Here is a 16,946-nt window from a genome sequence, read left to right as displayed (position 1 = left end):
AGTAAAGGTCCTGTAGACAAGGTCCAACTTGTTAAGGTTAAAGTTGAAATTCATGAACCTAGCTTTACTTTAAGTTGGATTAGGGTTGAACCATCGGGCAACCCGACCTAACCCAAACCCAAATCTATAGTGAATGTCATATATAAATATATGTTATACATATGGTTTATTATGCATTGACTTGTTTAGATGCATGATAGTTGTATAACCTCCACCATATACAATAATGCCTTTCTTTTAAGATCACATAATCCTAATCAGAAAGACTAAAACCTTAATAACATATTTTATTGTTCATCTCCTCTCTGTTGTTTGTTAGTTGTCACCCATAACTTGCTGCCCATAAAAGATCTATCATAAGCCATAACTCATAATAAAATATAGTCATTTCAAACACTTTTTTTTTTGAATTTTGTACTAAAAGAACCAATAAAAACATCAACAAATAGTCAAATACTAATAAAACGTAAGGTTATATGTAATGAAAACTGAATTACGATTTGAGATTGAGAAGTTCTACAAGATTTAAGAGAGGGAAGAAGGTTGGATTAGCGTTAGACAGGGTAAGCAAAGTATCCATGAGCTGCCAGACCGGTGAATATGTCACAGATACTATATGCCCAATGCGGGCCTATCTTTTTCACATAAAAATAAATAAATAAATAAATAATCTAGAGTATCGATCATTCAACCATCGTGAAATGTTTGGCAGTATAGTGGTAGAACTAAATAGTTCCAATAATGGAACTTGGAGAAATTATAACAGAGCGGGGGTAAACAAGTAGCCAATTTACATTAGCTATATTCAACAAAGATAATTTTATCTTAACCATAAAGTGGAAGGCAAGCATACTGGACATGTTAAAACGAACTCAAGGAAGGGACCATAATGTGAAGTTACTACCTTCCACATCCTCGTTAAAAGATGAATTCGCTGAGCTGAACATACTTGTCACCTGAAGAACATTCTCTTACGATATATGCACTATCTTCTACATCAGCATTTGGACAATTCATTCGGTGCCTATATTCAATGTTAGCAGTGGCAACATGTGTTACTCCAAATTCAAGCAGCCAAAATGAAACTGATAAAAAAAGATGATCAAATTACCATGTGAAGTGTTCATCACAACATATGGAACCCCAGATGATACAAAGTCCAGATCCTTTCCTGCATTCAAACACCATTAACGTTACATTATAGATTGATGAAGTGATAAGTCATGGTCCGCAGGAAGCCCTTTTATGAGGTAGATGGATAGGATCTAAGGATCATCCATTTGATTTGATGTTCCATTTCAGGCTAGTGGTTCATCTATGTGTGATCTCAATTGCCTTTATGGACCAGGCCCCTATTAGCCAGTGCCGCATGGACACAGACACAATAGTCAATATCCAACATGTATCCAAGAGACTGACTAGGCAAGGTGAGAAAACATGGACTTGTGGAAACATCTATGGAAGAGTATAAACTATTAAAATAGTTCATATTTTTTTGAATGTTAACATATACCTACAAAAAAAATGCTGCTTTTGTTACCAAGTAACAGTTGATATGAAAAACGGGACTCGTCTTGCATATTAGCTGTTCATTTATGTCAAATAAACTATATGATAAAAAGAACATTTTACATAGAAATGTCCTAAAGAATCCATGTAGTTTTTTTTCTGAATTTTTTAGAAAAATAGAAAACATAGAACACGGGGCTAATCATTTTTATTAGGAAACTGAATCTAATCATTCATGGACATCTTTTAAAACCATTCTGTGCATCAGATGGGCCTTTTCTAATTCTATGTAAAAAATGAAAAGCTGCTGCAAGCTCTATTTAGTGGCTTCTAGAGAGGTATTTAGCCAGTGAAACAGGATACAGGTAGAGATTACATACCAGGTGGCAGTGTACATATCATAGAACTTGTCAAAGGCCTTATCAAAGCAATAGTTACAAGCCAAAAGATCCTTGATATTGGTCACATTGCATGTTGACTTGCAGCATTTTACCTACATCAACATGGATTTATGTTCTCAATCAGACGAGACAATTAACAAACACCATGTGATATTAACAACAATGGCTCACTAACTCCAAGAATATCCATTTCAAAAAGGTAAGCAATCAAGAATTTAGTGTAGATGGCATTTTCAAGATAGCACAGTAAAGTGGTATTCATATCCATGCACCAAATTATTTGCAATCCTCCTCTGTTTATCACATGTTCATCCTTTCAGTAGCCAATACAGATTACCACATGAAAACCCTTTCACCATAGAGCTTCTTGGTGTTTTAGAACCAAAGTTGCTCAAACCACTGCAGCAGAGTAAGGCTGAGAAAAATGAAAGAAATTCAAGGAGATTATGGGAATCTAATAACATAATCAGGAAGCAAGAGCATCTAAAGTCAACATCTCCATCTGGATATGGCAATCAGCTGGCTCTACCACTAATGGTTGCTTAGCCCAATACTGAGGAGCATCCTTTCCTTCACAAGATGGTTCATTATTTGTTCTACTATCATTTATGGTAGTGCCCTATTGTTGTTGCTTACCTCAATTCCAAAATAGTCACATTGTTTTTTGGTCATTCTATCTACATTGTAAGAGGCATAACAGAGAGAATCACCTGGAGTTCCCATCATTTTTACTGTCTCATTTTTCTTTTTCTTTTATTAACATTTCTTTTGTAAGATTTTAAAATTACAGTACAATTACGTTTTTAGCTTTGACCTAATTTCCATTTACTTGACAGTAGGGGTGCTCACGGTTCAGTTACCTTTTTGTGAACCGAACCGGTAGTACCAGTTTTTGGAAAACCGGTAACCGGAACCGAACCAAAACCAGTCGGTTAACCGGTTGACCGGTTCGGTTAACCGACGGTTCGGTTCGTCGGTTTTTTGGTTTTTTTGACTTTGTAATATTTATTATAAAAATATATATAAATATATAATAAAAAATAAAATATTATATTTTAAATAATAAATAATATATAATATATTTATATATAATACGTATTTATTAATTTATTATATATAAAATATATATAATATACATAAATATATAGAAAAACAAGTATACTGGTCGGTTCGGTTAACTACTGGTTTTTTAAATTGGTTAACCGAAACCGAACTGACATCGGTTAACCAATTTTTCGGTTTGGTTTTTCGGTTTTTTTTTGCTCACCCCTACTTGACAGACCTACAAATCAAACAATTAGCAGGTGTGTAATCAACAGAGTGGTTTCTTTGTCAAGAGAAGATGATACTTTATTTACTTTGTGTTCCCTCAAATAACATAGTGCTTTGCATAATATGAAAATGCTATATGTTCTAACAAGGGAAGACTCCTGGAAACCAAGAAAGCAAATCAAAAGCAAGTTACTTTATATTCTACAATTTGTTAGGATAAACAATTAGAGATGTTAATTCCTAGAAACCTTTTAAACAATATTTTACAAAAAAAAAAAAAAAACAATTTCAAATCACTGAATGATCTTGGAAAGTAGAGTTTCACCAGATCAATTAATTGAAATTATTACTTTCTACTCCTTCCTCAAGTCAGCAGGTAACAAGTCACTTGGTAAATTTGCCCCAATTGTCCAGATTTTCAATGCCACACATGTATATTTACAACTTCAATAAAAAGGGAAAGGAAAAGAAAATAGAGACACCAAAATCCATAATTTTCAGGAAGTGAATTTCATAACCACATTCAATAATTGCACCACAGAAATGAAGATAAATTGAAGGTTCTGAAGGGTAGTGAGAAAAGACATATGCTTCATTTGTTAACAGAAGACATGTACTTGGGTAGAGAAGAATGGAGAAACAAGATTCAGTTACACAAGATAAGCCACATGATGATGATAATAATGGGAGAGGTAGTGGAAGTAATGAAATGACAATGATGCCCATACAGAACTGCATAGTTGCCAAGGTGACAAGGCGGAGGTTGAGCAATAGTGGGGCACCTTGTCATGTAGGTGCCTGGATGCCCATCTAGGTGATGCCTAGTGACTAAGTGCACCTAGAATAATCTTAGTGATGAGGAGTAGGGTGGATAGGTTATGCTTTTTAGTAATTTAAGGCTGTTGTACTAGGATGATGCATGGAATGATGGAATGAAAAGAACAAGGTTGGTGGGTCAATCAGATAAGGAAGGTAGGAAGCTGCTGTATGGAGGAATATTATGCTTGGATGAATCTTAGGGTCCATTCATACAATCACCTCAACCATTCTTGAAATTGCAAGTTTCAGAAAATAGCCTCCAGTACTTGCTTAAAGAAGGTTAATCCCCACTCCCTTTCCTTTATTCAGCAAATGCCACTTGTTAGGCAGACAACGAGCTGGGTTATAGAGTTTCATAAAACCAGAGAAATCCTTGTGGTCAACCAGCAAGGTTTCCATAGCATGTATAGTAAATTCACCAAACCAAAACAATTTGCAAGAAAAAGCCCACATAAAGAGGGAATAGTAACTTATCTGACCACAGAAAGCATTTCCCTTTTAATTATTTAAGAACCACTTAGGAAGACACCATTAGCATAAGTATAGAAGGGCAGTGTGGACATGAATGCTTAGTAAATAAAAATTAATCTTCCAATAACAGTGATGCATGTACCTTAAAAGGAAAAGATTAAATACTAAACTACATCTACATTATGCAGTAAAAAAAAAAAATCTCACCAAACGTCTAAGCTTATAAGAGTAATATTGTTGATGGGATGGGTGTGCTGCAATGTGCTCATTTAGATGACCTGCACTGTAAAGTACACCAAACTCGAATTTACAGCCCAGTAGAAACTTAAGAGGACAACATATGATGTAAACAAGAATAGCAATTGCATTCATACACTTGACAACATTCCATGACAATTCTAAATAGGTACTGTTATCCTTTTACCAGCAGTCGATTCTGAGCATGTCTAGTAAACAATAAAAAAAAAATCAATCTTAGTCCTAATTGCAACTTATTTATGCTATTAACTTCAATCCTAGCCCAAATTGAAATGAAATCCCAAAAACACATCAATGAATGAAAATTCAATCCTACCAAGAACATATTTTCTCCCCATAAGACTTGGTCTGGCTTCAAATATATTATTATTTATTAAAATGCCAAATGAAGTGAAAAAGGGAAAGAAATACAAAAGGAGAACAATAAACAATGGCCCAAACACACATGAAGAAACACAATGCCCTGAGATTTCTTTATGACATATAAAAAATGGACCAGTTGCTGTCAATGGAAGATGCACCAAAAAAAAGATCTTTCCCTTGCTACAAATTAATCAAAAATTTTGACCAAACTCCAAGAATTGAATTTAACTCTATCTGATAAATCGCTTTATAGAACAAAATGAAGTTCAAGTCACTTGATGGAAGATAACACATTTAGATACAGAGAGAATCTACAGCGAGAGAGAGGAAGATGATCGTTTTTTTTTTTTTGGATAAATAGAGAGGAAGATGATCATTAAAGAAAATTCTTTCTCACAAATATGTATTTTTGAAGAAATTGGCCACTTAGGGGAAAACAACATCTCCCTTAGGGGTAGAATAACTCTCATTAACTCTACATTGGATAATCTTCCTGTCTTTTTTCCCCTCCATCTTCAAAGTTTCTATCTACCCTTAGTTGCTAAAAAGTTGGAGAAGATCATGAGAGGTTTTCTTTGGGATTCAAGAGATACCAAAAAGGACCACCTGATTAACTGTACAACTGTGTGCAAGTGTAAGAAGGAAACTAGCCCTAGACAGAAAGGTTGATTCTTTTTTCTTATTAAAAAAAAAAAAAAGAAAGGTGGATTTTATTCACAATCTGCATGACTTGCTTCCCTAGAAAGAAAGATGGATTCTAGAAAAATGGTTGTGGAGATTCCTTGAGAAACCAGACAGGTAGTGGCATGCTGTGATTAAGGCCATGGTCCTATGGCCAATGGATAGGATGTTTGGTTAGCTGTTAGATCCACTCATGCTTGTCCTTGGAAGGCCATTTCTTCCGTGTCCTAATTGTTCTTTCTTCATAATAAAATCAAATTTTGGTCGGACTTTGGTGGGGAGAACTACCTCTTAAAGATAGATTTCAATGCCTTTTCCAATTGTCTTCTGATAAAATGGCCTTGGTTTCAAACTACATTACTTCATCTGCTCATAGTTCATCCTGGAGCCTTAACAATATAAGAGAGCTCAAGGAAAATAAGACATTTGAGATTTCCCTTCTTATTGACTCTCCAAGTGACTTTTCTCTTATGCTTCTCTTGGTGACTATAGAAGTTGGACAGCTAGCATTTTGGGTCTGTTCTCTACTTCCTCTTTCTTCAAGTCAATCTCATTGGATCCTCCCCACCACCACCCTTTCCAGTTAAGGCGGTTTGGAGTGGCCCTATTCCCCCTAAAATCAAGGCTTTCTATTGGAAGGTGGTGCATAAAAAGATCAGTACATGTTAGCATCTACAAAGGAAAAGACCTAACTGGTATTATCTCTCCTAGCATGTGTGCCTTGGTGCCTTATGCAAAAGCAAGTTGTGGAAACTACCTTGCATTTACCAATCTCCTGTCCAATTGGTTCTGGCATTTGGGGATTTTTCTTTACATTATTTGGTTGCAGGTGGACCCCTCCAGCTAGCTGGGTCGCCTATTTCAGTCTTCTTTTTTCTCACTACCAACAAATATAGGGAAAATACTTTGGAGATGCACTAGAACAGTGATCCCATGGGCAGTGTGGGAGGGAAGAAATGCAAGAATATTCAAGGAATTTTCAAACCAGGGAGGCAGTAATAGAATTATGGTGAAGGTGGCATATAGAGTGAGGACTTTGTTGAGCTTCACCTCCTTTTCCACCAACAACATCATTAGAAATTGGCAAGCCATTGCTGAATTTTCACATCAAGAGCACAAGTAGCCATTCAATGGACACTTCCTATATATTCTCTTATTAAACTCAGTTTTGATGGGTGCAGCTTGGGTTGTCGGTTATCCAAGGAACTCCAAAATTGAAGAAGCATTTAGGAGCTGTAATGATACCATACTGGTTATGCTTTCAGGTTCCATTGGCCATGGAGACTCTACAAGGGCAGAACTTATGGGCATATTACATTGATAAGATTGGCCAAAACCCTCAATTATATATCTATCATGGTCGAGGGCGATTCAAAAGTAGTGGTAGGTTGGGTCAGACATGACACAATGGGAACATGGAAATACAAATATATCTCGTGAAAGTTACACATTTGGCAGATGAACTGATTGCTAACTTCCAGTGGGTACCTCAAAGCGCTAATACCATGGCTGATGCATTGGCCAAACAGGGAGGATTAACTAGTGTGAGAGGTCATTCCTACAGGGAACTAGTTGTAAATATTCTACACAATTCAAGGGGTAGTAAGAAGATAAACCTACAAAATAGGGGGTGCTTGTCACATCACTGCTGTACAACATTCTTTTTTAACATTCTAATAAAAAATTGATTTTTCACCAATTAAAATAAATCTTTTCACAAATTTACTTAAACCTGTCACAAAAGATTGTATTACAATCAAGGCACATTGCCAAACTTGATGAGACACGACATTGGTTGCATTTTGCACTCGATAAGCCTTTTCCTACTTGGTGGCACCTGAACACATTAAACAAGTACAGAGATGAAATGATATCCTACTTGGTGGAATCTGAACACATTAAACAAGTACAGAGATGAAATGATGCTGAATAGAGCAGCTGATAATTTGAAATTTGACATGTAAAATGATTTCAAGCAAGGCAACATATAAACATCCACCTAAAGTCCTCGGTGGCCAAATGTTTTATAAGTGTAAATTAAAAGTAACAGCCAAAGCAATCTAAGGTGCTTCTGTTAATAACTGAATCTTTAAATGTCCTTACCTAACATAAATATAAAAAATAAAATAAACAAATTGTTCTACAATGATAGAAAATACATTCATGAATAAAGAGGAATATTGTCAAGCTGAGAGGATGGGAAAGGCCATCCTTATTGCCTTTTTATTTGATAATTCATCCCTCTTGCCTTTGCAATGTACGTGATTCTATTCATTGATAGAAATGTCACCTGAAATTTCTTACCAAGATCTTTAATGCCAAAATGAATCTCGAGAGGTTGTTCAACCATCAGACTAAATTTCATCCATAGGGCATTCCCCAAAGTGATGCACTAGGAGTTGTAACAATTTTTTAACAAAGGATATGGCCCTTAATAGAGTGAAATGGCAAAACTGGACTAGTGTATCCAATCCCATATAGTAAAGATAAGAGGATAAAGCTTTGTTGAGCATAGCTGAGTGTGATGTCTATTTCGACCAACTCACCATAGGCCATAGGAATATCATTAATGAGTCTCAAGTCTCAAGACAACTCCCTCCCCAAACTCAACATAGAAAAGCACAAAAGCATAGCAGTAATTTTGCGTCATTCATACAACAAAGGAAGGGAAGCTGGCTTCTTCCCAGCAGCCATGAGTTGTGGTTCACTCAGTGAAGCATGTCTACAAACTATATTCACAACATAAAATGTGATAAAATATTTCTTTAAAGATTCAATTGCTTGGCATCCAACTGTGAATAGCGATATAACCTTCTATGGTATATCATGACTTGGTGGTGATAGAAATGAGCAGTGTAGAAAAAGACATTCATTTATTTTTCTAAAGAATTAAAAAATAGTGTGAGAAAAGAAGATTTCCATTGATCTTTAAAATAACTAAAAATATTCCAAGGAGAAAATATAAAACATCAGAAATAAATGAAGGTAATCAATATTTTTCTCGTGGAACAAGAATTGATAACAGTGCAAATTTAATATAGAATTATCTTTATAAAATTGTTCCATGTTCTCAGGCATCCTTAGTAAATCCCTGCAAACACTGGACTGAATAATGTTGGATGAAACATAGAGCATCATAGTTAGCAAAATAAAAATTATAAGTGGATAAGAATTTTATAAACCTTTTGTAGAGCGCAAGAAGATCTCTGGAGATGGAACTGGACTTGCAGCCTTTGACAAGCATCTATGTGAAAGAAAAAAACATGAATAAACTGTACCAAGTGAAAAGGCAGGTCATGGTGCAAATAAGTAGTCAGAATTATCATGAACAAGAAGTAAAACCTGATTGCATGATTGAGTTGAAGCAAGAGATTGAGGATTACATGTTTTCACCAAACAGTCTTCTGCAAGGTGACCAGGTCTCTGACATTTCCAACTACAATGGAAATCAACAATTATAACGAGTATATGACTATATGCTGAACTGTATATGAGAGAGGAGGGGAGAGGGGGAAGGGGGCAAATGTGCTTTGACAGTTAATACTATCTCATTGCGAACATCAATGTTGTGCCATGAGGTAAGACTGCAAAAGGAGTTAAATAGCTGAAATTCACCAACATCTAATGTGCTTCAGAACTCTCCTAACAGGCATGCATCATAAACTGAGATGATTAACAATGGAATGTACCATCTATATGTGCATAGATTGAATGTCTTTGTGGTCCACTTAAGCCATTCAAAATCCCAAATATCCTCCTTAAACTCAGGTATCACTAAACCACCACCTATTCCTGAAAGGCAAACAAGAGAATCTTGGGTGCTAACTACTCCCTGCAAAATAGTGTACGAATAGGTTAGAACACTGTTCAGGGGAGAACACTTAATAATAATATGAACCTGAAAGTTATTACATATTCAGTCAAAGATATAAAAAGGATTGGAGAAAAACCTCAGACAGGTCAACATTCCCATGCTTCAGCAGCTCAGTTTTGCAATCCATACTACAGATATCGTCACCTGTCTGTATTGAGGATGGGGGAAATCATCAAAAGGGCAAGAAGGTGGTAATTTGGAAGACATCAAAAGCAATGAACAGTAGATTGCAATTCTCACCTCATCACAAATATACTCTCCATATTTTCCACATACCACACAAACAGGTTCTCCAGGAACTGGAAAGCGTTGCTCACTTCTTGCCTTGATACAATCAACTTCTTTCATATGATCTGAAGGAACAATGATGTCAACATAGATGATAATGATTCCTATCCCATAAAAGATCACATACCAAAAAGCCATTTACATTATTAAATTCTTGCCCAAAGAGCATATATATGCATGACAATGAAACTATATATGCATGCATCGCATGTGTCTAGATAGACATATCTTGAGTTTATATGCCTTATTATATTTCATATCATTTTAAGTTACATTGGTGACAAAAGCCAACAAATTATTACATTCCACAGTTTTCAGTCTATATGACAACAATAATACCTCATCATCCTTGAATAAATCACTTCTTTTTATTTATTTATTTATTTGGACGGGGGGTGGTGGAGGGTTAGGTGGTTATACTTAAATAACATGTAGAAGCTAGTCTAAATGTCAAGCTAATAAGGATTTAATCTTGAATTTTCTCTTGGCCTTGAAAAGTTCATGGTGGACGGAGGTCCACAGGTTGTGGTGGGCCAGATGCTCTCCCCTATAATGGGCCATGGACACTATCTTGCTTCAGAAGAAAAGCACCTAACATCCAGACAGATCAGAAGCTTATGTGGACCCTGAGATCAGCAAATGCTATGGCAGATGGCTTGCCAAGAGATCATGTAGGAACATAGGCATATTGGAGACCCCTTCAAATTCTGGTTGAGTTGTAAGCTATTGCTGTTCAAATATAGTGTAGCGTTTCACTATTTGAGGCTCAGGTGACAGGAGTGTAGTGTTTTCTCTCTCTTTCTCTTTTTCTATTTCAGTATTAATAAGATCTCTTTAATCATTTATGATGAAAAAATTCAATCTAAAGATAACATATTTCAAGTTCACCCAAATTTTTATCTCTAGAAATTTCTATAGTCAAAAAATGCAAGATCATCAAGAGATAAAGCAACGTAAGTTTGTACTAATGACAATGGAGATGCATAGCTCATGTCAAAATTTATGGTCTGACAATATCAGCAGTTAAGCTGCAACACTAAGTTCATTGGTCTCAACTGAAGTGAAAGCACAATGGAAATAAAATAAAACAGAAAAATACAGAAGTAATAGAGATAGATTAAAATGGTTTGACCTGAAGGCCTAACAACAATGTTTGGCTCATTCACTAATTATTTACCCTAAGCAATCCACTATATAATACATACTTCTCAGAAAAAATCAAACCATGTTTCCAAAAAGAAAAACTTCCATGGTTTTACATAACATATGCAGCACCTTCAATCTGTGTGATAACCCCCTACACGACATGAATTTCTTATCCCAAAGTACAGAAAAAAAAGGAGGAAAGAGGATCACAAGAAAAAATAACAACTTTAAGTTTTCTAGAACTATGTTTCCATGACTATTCCTGTCTTCCTGATACTGCATTACATAAGGAATGTGTATAGTCTGCAGATTCAACAGCTTGAGTACCATGTCAAAGCAAATTTCCTTGCAAAGTACTCTTAGGCATTTCTTTCTATAACAATATTAGAGACTTCCTTGTCTAGCAAGTGCTTTCTTTTCTATAAGATGTTCATTAGCTTTCACCACATTTAACCCCCTCCCAACACTTAATTCCCAAAAGGAAAACAAAGATGCATCAGTTCAAACAATAAAGAAAGTTTACCTATAATATATAACAAAGATGCATCAGTTCAAACAATAAAGAAAGTTTACCTATAATATATATATATATATATACATATATATATATATATATTAGTTGCAACATAAAAAGGGCAGCCCAGTGCATGAGCCATTGCGGGTCTGGGGAGGACCAGGAAGGACAGATGTATGCAGCCTTATTCCTGCAGATACACAAAGAGGCTGTTTCCAGTATTTGAACTCCGGTCACCCAGGTCACAATGGAGCAACCCAACCATTGCACCAAGGCCCACCCTCTATTTAAGTTGCAACATGTAACCTACAAAACCATGCTGAGAGAAATTTTTAAATTCTAGTGGTAAAGAGAAAAGTAGAATAAACAAGACAATAATAGAAGATCCAGGGAACAAACCAGAACTAGGTGCAGCCAGTTTATCTTCACATTCCTCCTGTTTTTCTTCACATGTTTCTGATGATGTGTTTTCATCACCTGAATATTCATAAAAGAATATTATTAGTTAGTAATTAAAGTAATACTTGAAGAAAAACACAAAGGCACTGCAATATCAAAGCAGCTTTGTTTTTTTTTTTTATCAGTATAACTGAAATTCATTAATAAAACAGAAAAATGGAAGAGGCGTGGAAGATTAATGTGGAGAGCCACAAGAGCAGCTATCTTATGGTCAGTTTGGGAAGAAAGGAATAATAGAATCTTTAAAGGCGTGGAGAAATCCAAGGAGGCAATTGTAGAAAGGATAATTATTATGACTATTCATTGGTTGAAAACTTTGGATTTGTTTAAAGACTTCTCAGCTAAAGACATTTACAGGAATTGGGAAGTGGTGGCTTCTACAACTTCCATGAAACCTATTGTGTAGGAATTGTGGTCCTCACCAACACAACAAAGAGTGAAATTGAACTTTGATGGGAGTTCAAGAGGTAACCCGGGCCCTTCAGGTATAGGAGGAGTATTCAGAGATGAAAATGGCAGAATTGTGGCTTTGTTTTCAAGACCAATAGGAGTGGGGGACTCATTGAGAGCGGAGGTGATGGCCTTGCTTCAAGGTGTAAGATATGCAAAACAGTTGGGGTTACACCAAATTGAGATTGAGAGAGACTCTAAATTGTTGATTGAGTGGCTGCAATCTGGTAAGTTGGGAGTCTAGATTTATAGACAGCCCATAAGGGAAATCCACAATATAACAATGGAGATCGGCGCATGCTTCAAATGGACAAGGAGATTAGCTAATGGTTTAGCTGGCACATTGGCTAAACAAGAGACTGTGAGGGAGAGTATGTTCTGGGCAGTTTTGTAAGAAAGATTACTGGGGGCTCAACACCTACTTAGGGGTTGACAGCTGTACTTAAATTTGGAGTCATTTTAATGAAGTTACCGTTTCCAATAAAAAAAGAAAAGAAAAATGGAAGATAAAAATAAGGAGGAGATAAACTCTCTTAACTCCCCCATTGTAGAAGTAAAATGGATTACAATATAGCCCAGAAATTACTCAATTAGTGTTTCTTCCCACCCCTTGTTTAGCTAAAGCATCAGCCATGGAGTTGGCATCCCTCTTAAGTCTTAACCCAATTCAGCTTGACATCCATTCCTTGTGTCAAGTGTGCAAATTTCCTTTTTTCATTCATGTAAGCCCACCATCCCCTCTCCTCCTCTTTTTGAAGCCGGCCAATAACCAGCTTAGAATCCCCTTCAATTAACACCTTAGTAAGGTTAAGCTCTTTGGCTCTTTTAGCTCCTTCCACCACAGCAAGGATTTCTGCCCTTAATGAATCCCCAACGCTAATGGGTGCAGAGAAAAGAATAAGTAACTCTTGCTCTACTTGAAACTTTGTTCATCTACTTGAGTATGTAATGCAAGTAACTCTTTTCAAAACTTCGAAGTACTCAAAGGGCAAAAACATCAGCTAGCAATACACTTGATATGACCTTGTTACATACAAAAAAAAAAAAAAAAAAAACAAACAAAAAACAAAACTGAAAACGAAGTATCAGGGTGTTTAGAATGTGTTATTTTATTCTATATAAAACAATATAAGAAAAGCATGTTTTCAATTTAATTAACATCGTAAGGTCAACTTGCAATGCCCATTAACAGAGCAATTACTACCCCATTAAATTCAAGTTAAACCATATGATTATAGAATTCCACGGTTCCTTCAAAATCCCTACAAATGTTCCGATTATGCAAGAACCAACAATTACATAAACCAGACGGATAGCTTTTGTAAAAACCTACTTTCGTATTGTACCAAAGGCTTGAAACTCGAATTGGAACTTCCCTGTCAAAAAGATGAACCAGAAACTCAAATCAAATTATAGCTTTTAGAACATCCTATGACGAATGAGCAGAGAATGACATGATTGAGGTTACCAGAACATCTGGGGTCGATTCCTGATAAGCTTGAAACGACCTGACTTCTTTCCTATCTATGAGAAAGAATAGAAGTTAAAAAGAATTGATTCTTTATGAAGCGATATGAATCTATAGTCTATACAAGTGTGTTGTGAAATGGTTGCCTTCTCTTTTCAATGTAACTTTGGTGAGTGAGAGGACCGTCGTTCTCTTCTTTATTTTTGATAAAATCGATATTAGGTTTTCGCCTTCGATCAGGAGGGCGTTTACGACTGACTTTCTTCTCCTCGTCGTCCAGGCGTGGTTCTTCGGCTGGAGGAGCGTTCCCAGTCGCAGCGTTATAAGCTAACAATCGGAGTATACATGAACCAACAGAAAGGCCTAGTGAGATGGGGAGAAGAATTGCAGAGAACGAGATAGTTTAATTAATTGATCAACAACTAATACCTCTGAGATTTTGAAGAACGGAATCGAGACTGAAATCCTTTCTATATGCGAATGAAGGATTCTTATAAAAATTCGTCCGCGTCGTCATCTCTCTCCCCCGCTGGAATGGGCCTGAGCCCTGGAAACTGGAAAGTAGAAACTATGGAGTCCACTCGCCCTAAAGCTGAAGGTCTACATCGTATTGGCCGATACGGACGTAACGTCTAACAGACGGAGGCGAGGAGGAAGGGTGCAAGAAACGGGAGGCGACTACAAAAAGGCGGTTAGAGTGGGTTTATATGAGTTCAGACTCCTTTTGTTATTATTGAGTCTATCTCCACTTTTCCATTTTAATGAATCAATGTCTAATACACCCTTGGTATAAGTCATGTGATCTGCTTCCATCAAGTAAACTTCTTGATCACATATCTGTAACGAGTTAGAGGTCTAGACATCCCAGGTAGATCTTTTAAGTTGAGTAATATATAAAATCTGTGAGACATTTCTCACTATTTTTAAGTTCTCCTCATCAAAAACAATTTTTTGACAATGATCATTTAAGATAGGCAACGACTACTTTTTTATTCTAATTTATTTGTATTTGTTTTTCTAACATGTACTGGACAACCCCAAATCTTCTTCAAGTGACTTACACTTAGTTTCTTACCGGTCCATAGCTTATATAGAGTCTTAAGAACGAATTTGGTTGAAATCCGGTTCAGCACATAAATTGCAGTCTCCAATGCATGTCCCCAAAAGGATATAGGTAGTTCTAAATGCATGAAGAATGATCGGACCATGTCTAATAAAGTCCGGTTTTTTCTCTTTGACACACCATTTAATTGTGGTGTAGTAGGAGGAGACAATTGTGATATAATCCCATTGTCCTTTAGGTAATCTCTGAATTCATCGGAGAGATATTCATCTCCTCAATCTGATCGAAGGGCTTTGATGTGTCTCCCCAACTATTTCTCGACTTCTTGTCTAAATTTCTTGAACTTTTCAAATGATTCAGACTTATATCTCATTAGGTACATGTAGTCATATCGAGAATAATCATCGGTAAAAGTTATGAAATAACAGTGCTGATTTCGTGTCCTAACATTTATGGGACCATATACATCAGTATGTATTAAGTCAAGTGTGCTGGTAGATCTTTCAGGTTTACCTGTAAATGGTCGTTTTGTCATCTTACTTTGAAGGCAATGCTCACAAATTGATAGATCTTCTACAGTTAGAAAATCCAAATGACCATGCTTCACCAATCTTGTGATGCGATCTATATTGATATAACCAAGTCGTTAATGCCACAGGTACATGGGATTAACCGTATCATGCGTTCTCTTCCTGGGGATTAGTTCCGACGTAGTTTCGGTTATGTTCACTTCTAGAGAATGACGGAGGACATAAAGACCATTCTTAAATTCTCCATAGGTAAGGAATTTATTATTCAATTTAATAGTGGTATTATCACTGAACAAAACAGAATATCCATTTTTACACAATTTAGAAACTGAAATCAAATTTCTTCTAAGTAACGATACATAAAGACAATTTTTAAGGGTTACAATTCCTTATTTGAAAATTAAATCTACTATTCTTATAGCAGTAGCTACAACGGTTGCAGAAGTCTTCAAGTAGAACACCACCTCATCGTCATTCAGCCTTCTGCTTTCCTTGAACCCCTGTAGTGTATTATACACATGAGTGAAAACCCCAGAGTCAATACACCAGGATGCAAAAGTGACCAACAAATTGGTCTTTATGACAAGAGATTCAAAATTACCTTATTTGTTCTTGTAAGATTCTAGATATCGAGGACAGTTCCTCTTCCAATGTTTGGCCTTTTTGCAGAAGTGACACTCATCTGATGATTTTTCTTTCTTTTACCTTTTCGGCTTGCATGCATTCTTCTGAGGCCTCTTCTTACTTTTCCTCTTTCTTTTTCCAGATTTGCCACCTTCAACAAACATGACTACTAGCTTATCCTTCTTAATCAGTTCTTCAGCTCTCTACAATATATTGCTGAATTTCTAAAGGCTAACATTTAGCTTGTTCATGTTAAAATTCATGACAAACTGATTGAAAGAGGGAGGTAGAGAGTTTAGGACGGCATCAGTCTTGGTGTCATCACCCATCATCCGCATGACGTGGTCATGGACCAGTTGGCTCTTGGTCATCCTTGTGGTCATCAACAGCTTGAAGACCTTTTGTCTGACAGAACGGTTATGCTCTTCGTACATAGTCTTTAGACTATCCAGAATATTTTTGCAGATTTCGATTTTATCAAACTGTCTCTGGATAGAATTGTCTAAAGATGCTATGATGTAACACTGGGCAAGAGAGTTATTCTCCTCCCATTCCTAATATTCTCTCCTACGTGCTTCATAAGCCCTATCACTCGAATGTTCTGGAGCTGGGTTCTTGGCAATTTCTCGGACGTGAGGATCAGATTAAGGTTACGGTACCAGTTAGCATAATTAGGTCCCTTTAGTTTGTTGTTGTCCAACAGTTTGGCGAATTGTACGTGTGACATTTCTGATAAAGGACAATAGTTATTAGTCC

General features: G+C 36.3%; 1 protein-coding gene across 1 annotated transcript; it reads right to left on the bottom strand.

Moving 5' to 3' along the window:
* Window positions 1-636: 636 nt before the first annotated feature.
* On the bottom strand, window positions 637-14,700 carry LOC104602320 (uncharacterized). The gene is made up of 15 exons (XM_010265951.3): window positions 14,403-14,700; window positions 14,120-14,300; window positions 13,974-14,025; window positions 13,839-13,881; window positions 11,996-12,073; window positions 9,889-10,001; window positions 9,725-9,796; window positions 9,464-9,606; window positions 9,117-9,210; window positions 8,957-9,018; window positions 7,507-7,611; window positions 4,680-4,755; window positions 1,890-2,002; window positions 1,112-1,171; window positions 637-1,024 (listed from the first exon to the last, which is right to left on the bottom strand). Exons 1-15 carry the CDS (start codon window positions 14,488-14,490, stop codon window positions 919-921), a joined length of 1,386 nt encoding a protein of 461 aa, XP_010264253.1. The 5' UTR covers window positions 14,491-14,700; the 3' UTR covers window positions 637-918.
* Window positions 14,701-16,946: the final 2,246 nt, after the last annotated feature.

The sequence above is a fragment of the Nelumbo nucifera genome, chromosome 1 (genome assembly GCF_055504915.1).
Source record: "Nelumbo nucifera cultivar China Antique chromosome 1, China Antique-T2T, whole genome shotgun sequence".
Lineage (NCBI taxonomy): Eukaryota > Viridiplantae > Streptophyta > Magnoliopsida > Proteales > Nelumbonaceae > Nelumbo > Nelumbo nucifera.
Note: the sequence above shows the minus strand (reverse complement) of the source record. Positions and strands in the feature narration are given on the sequence as shown.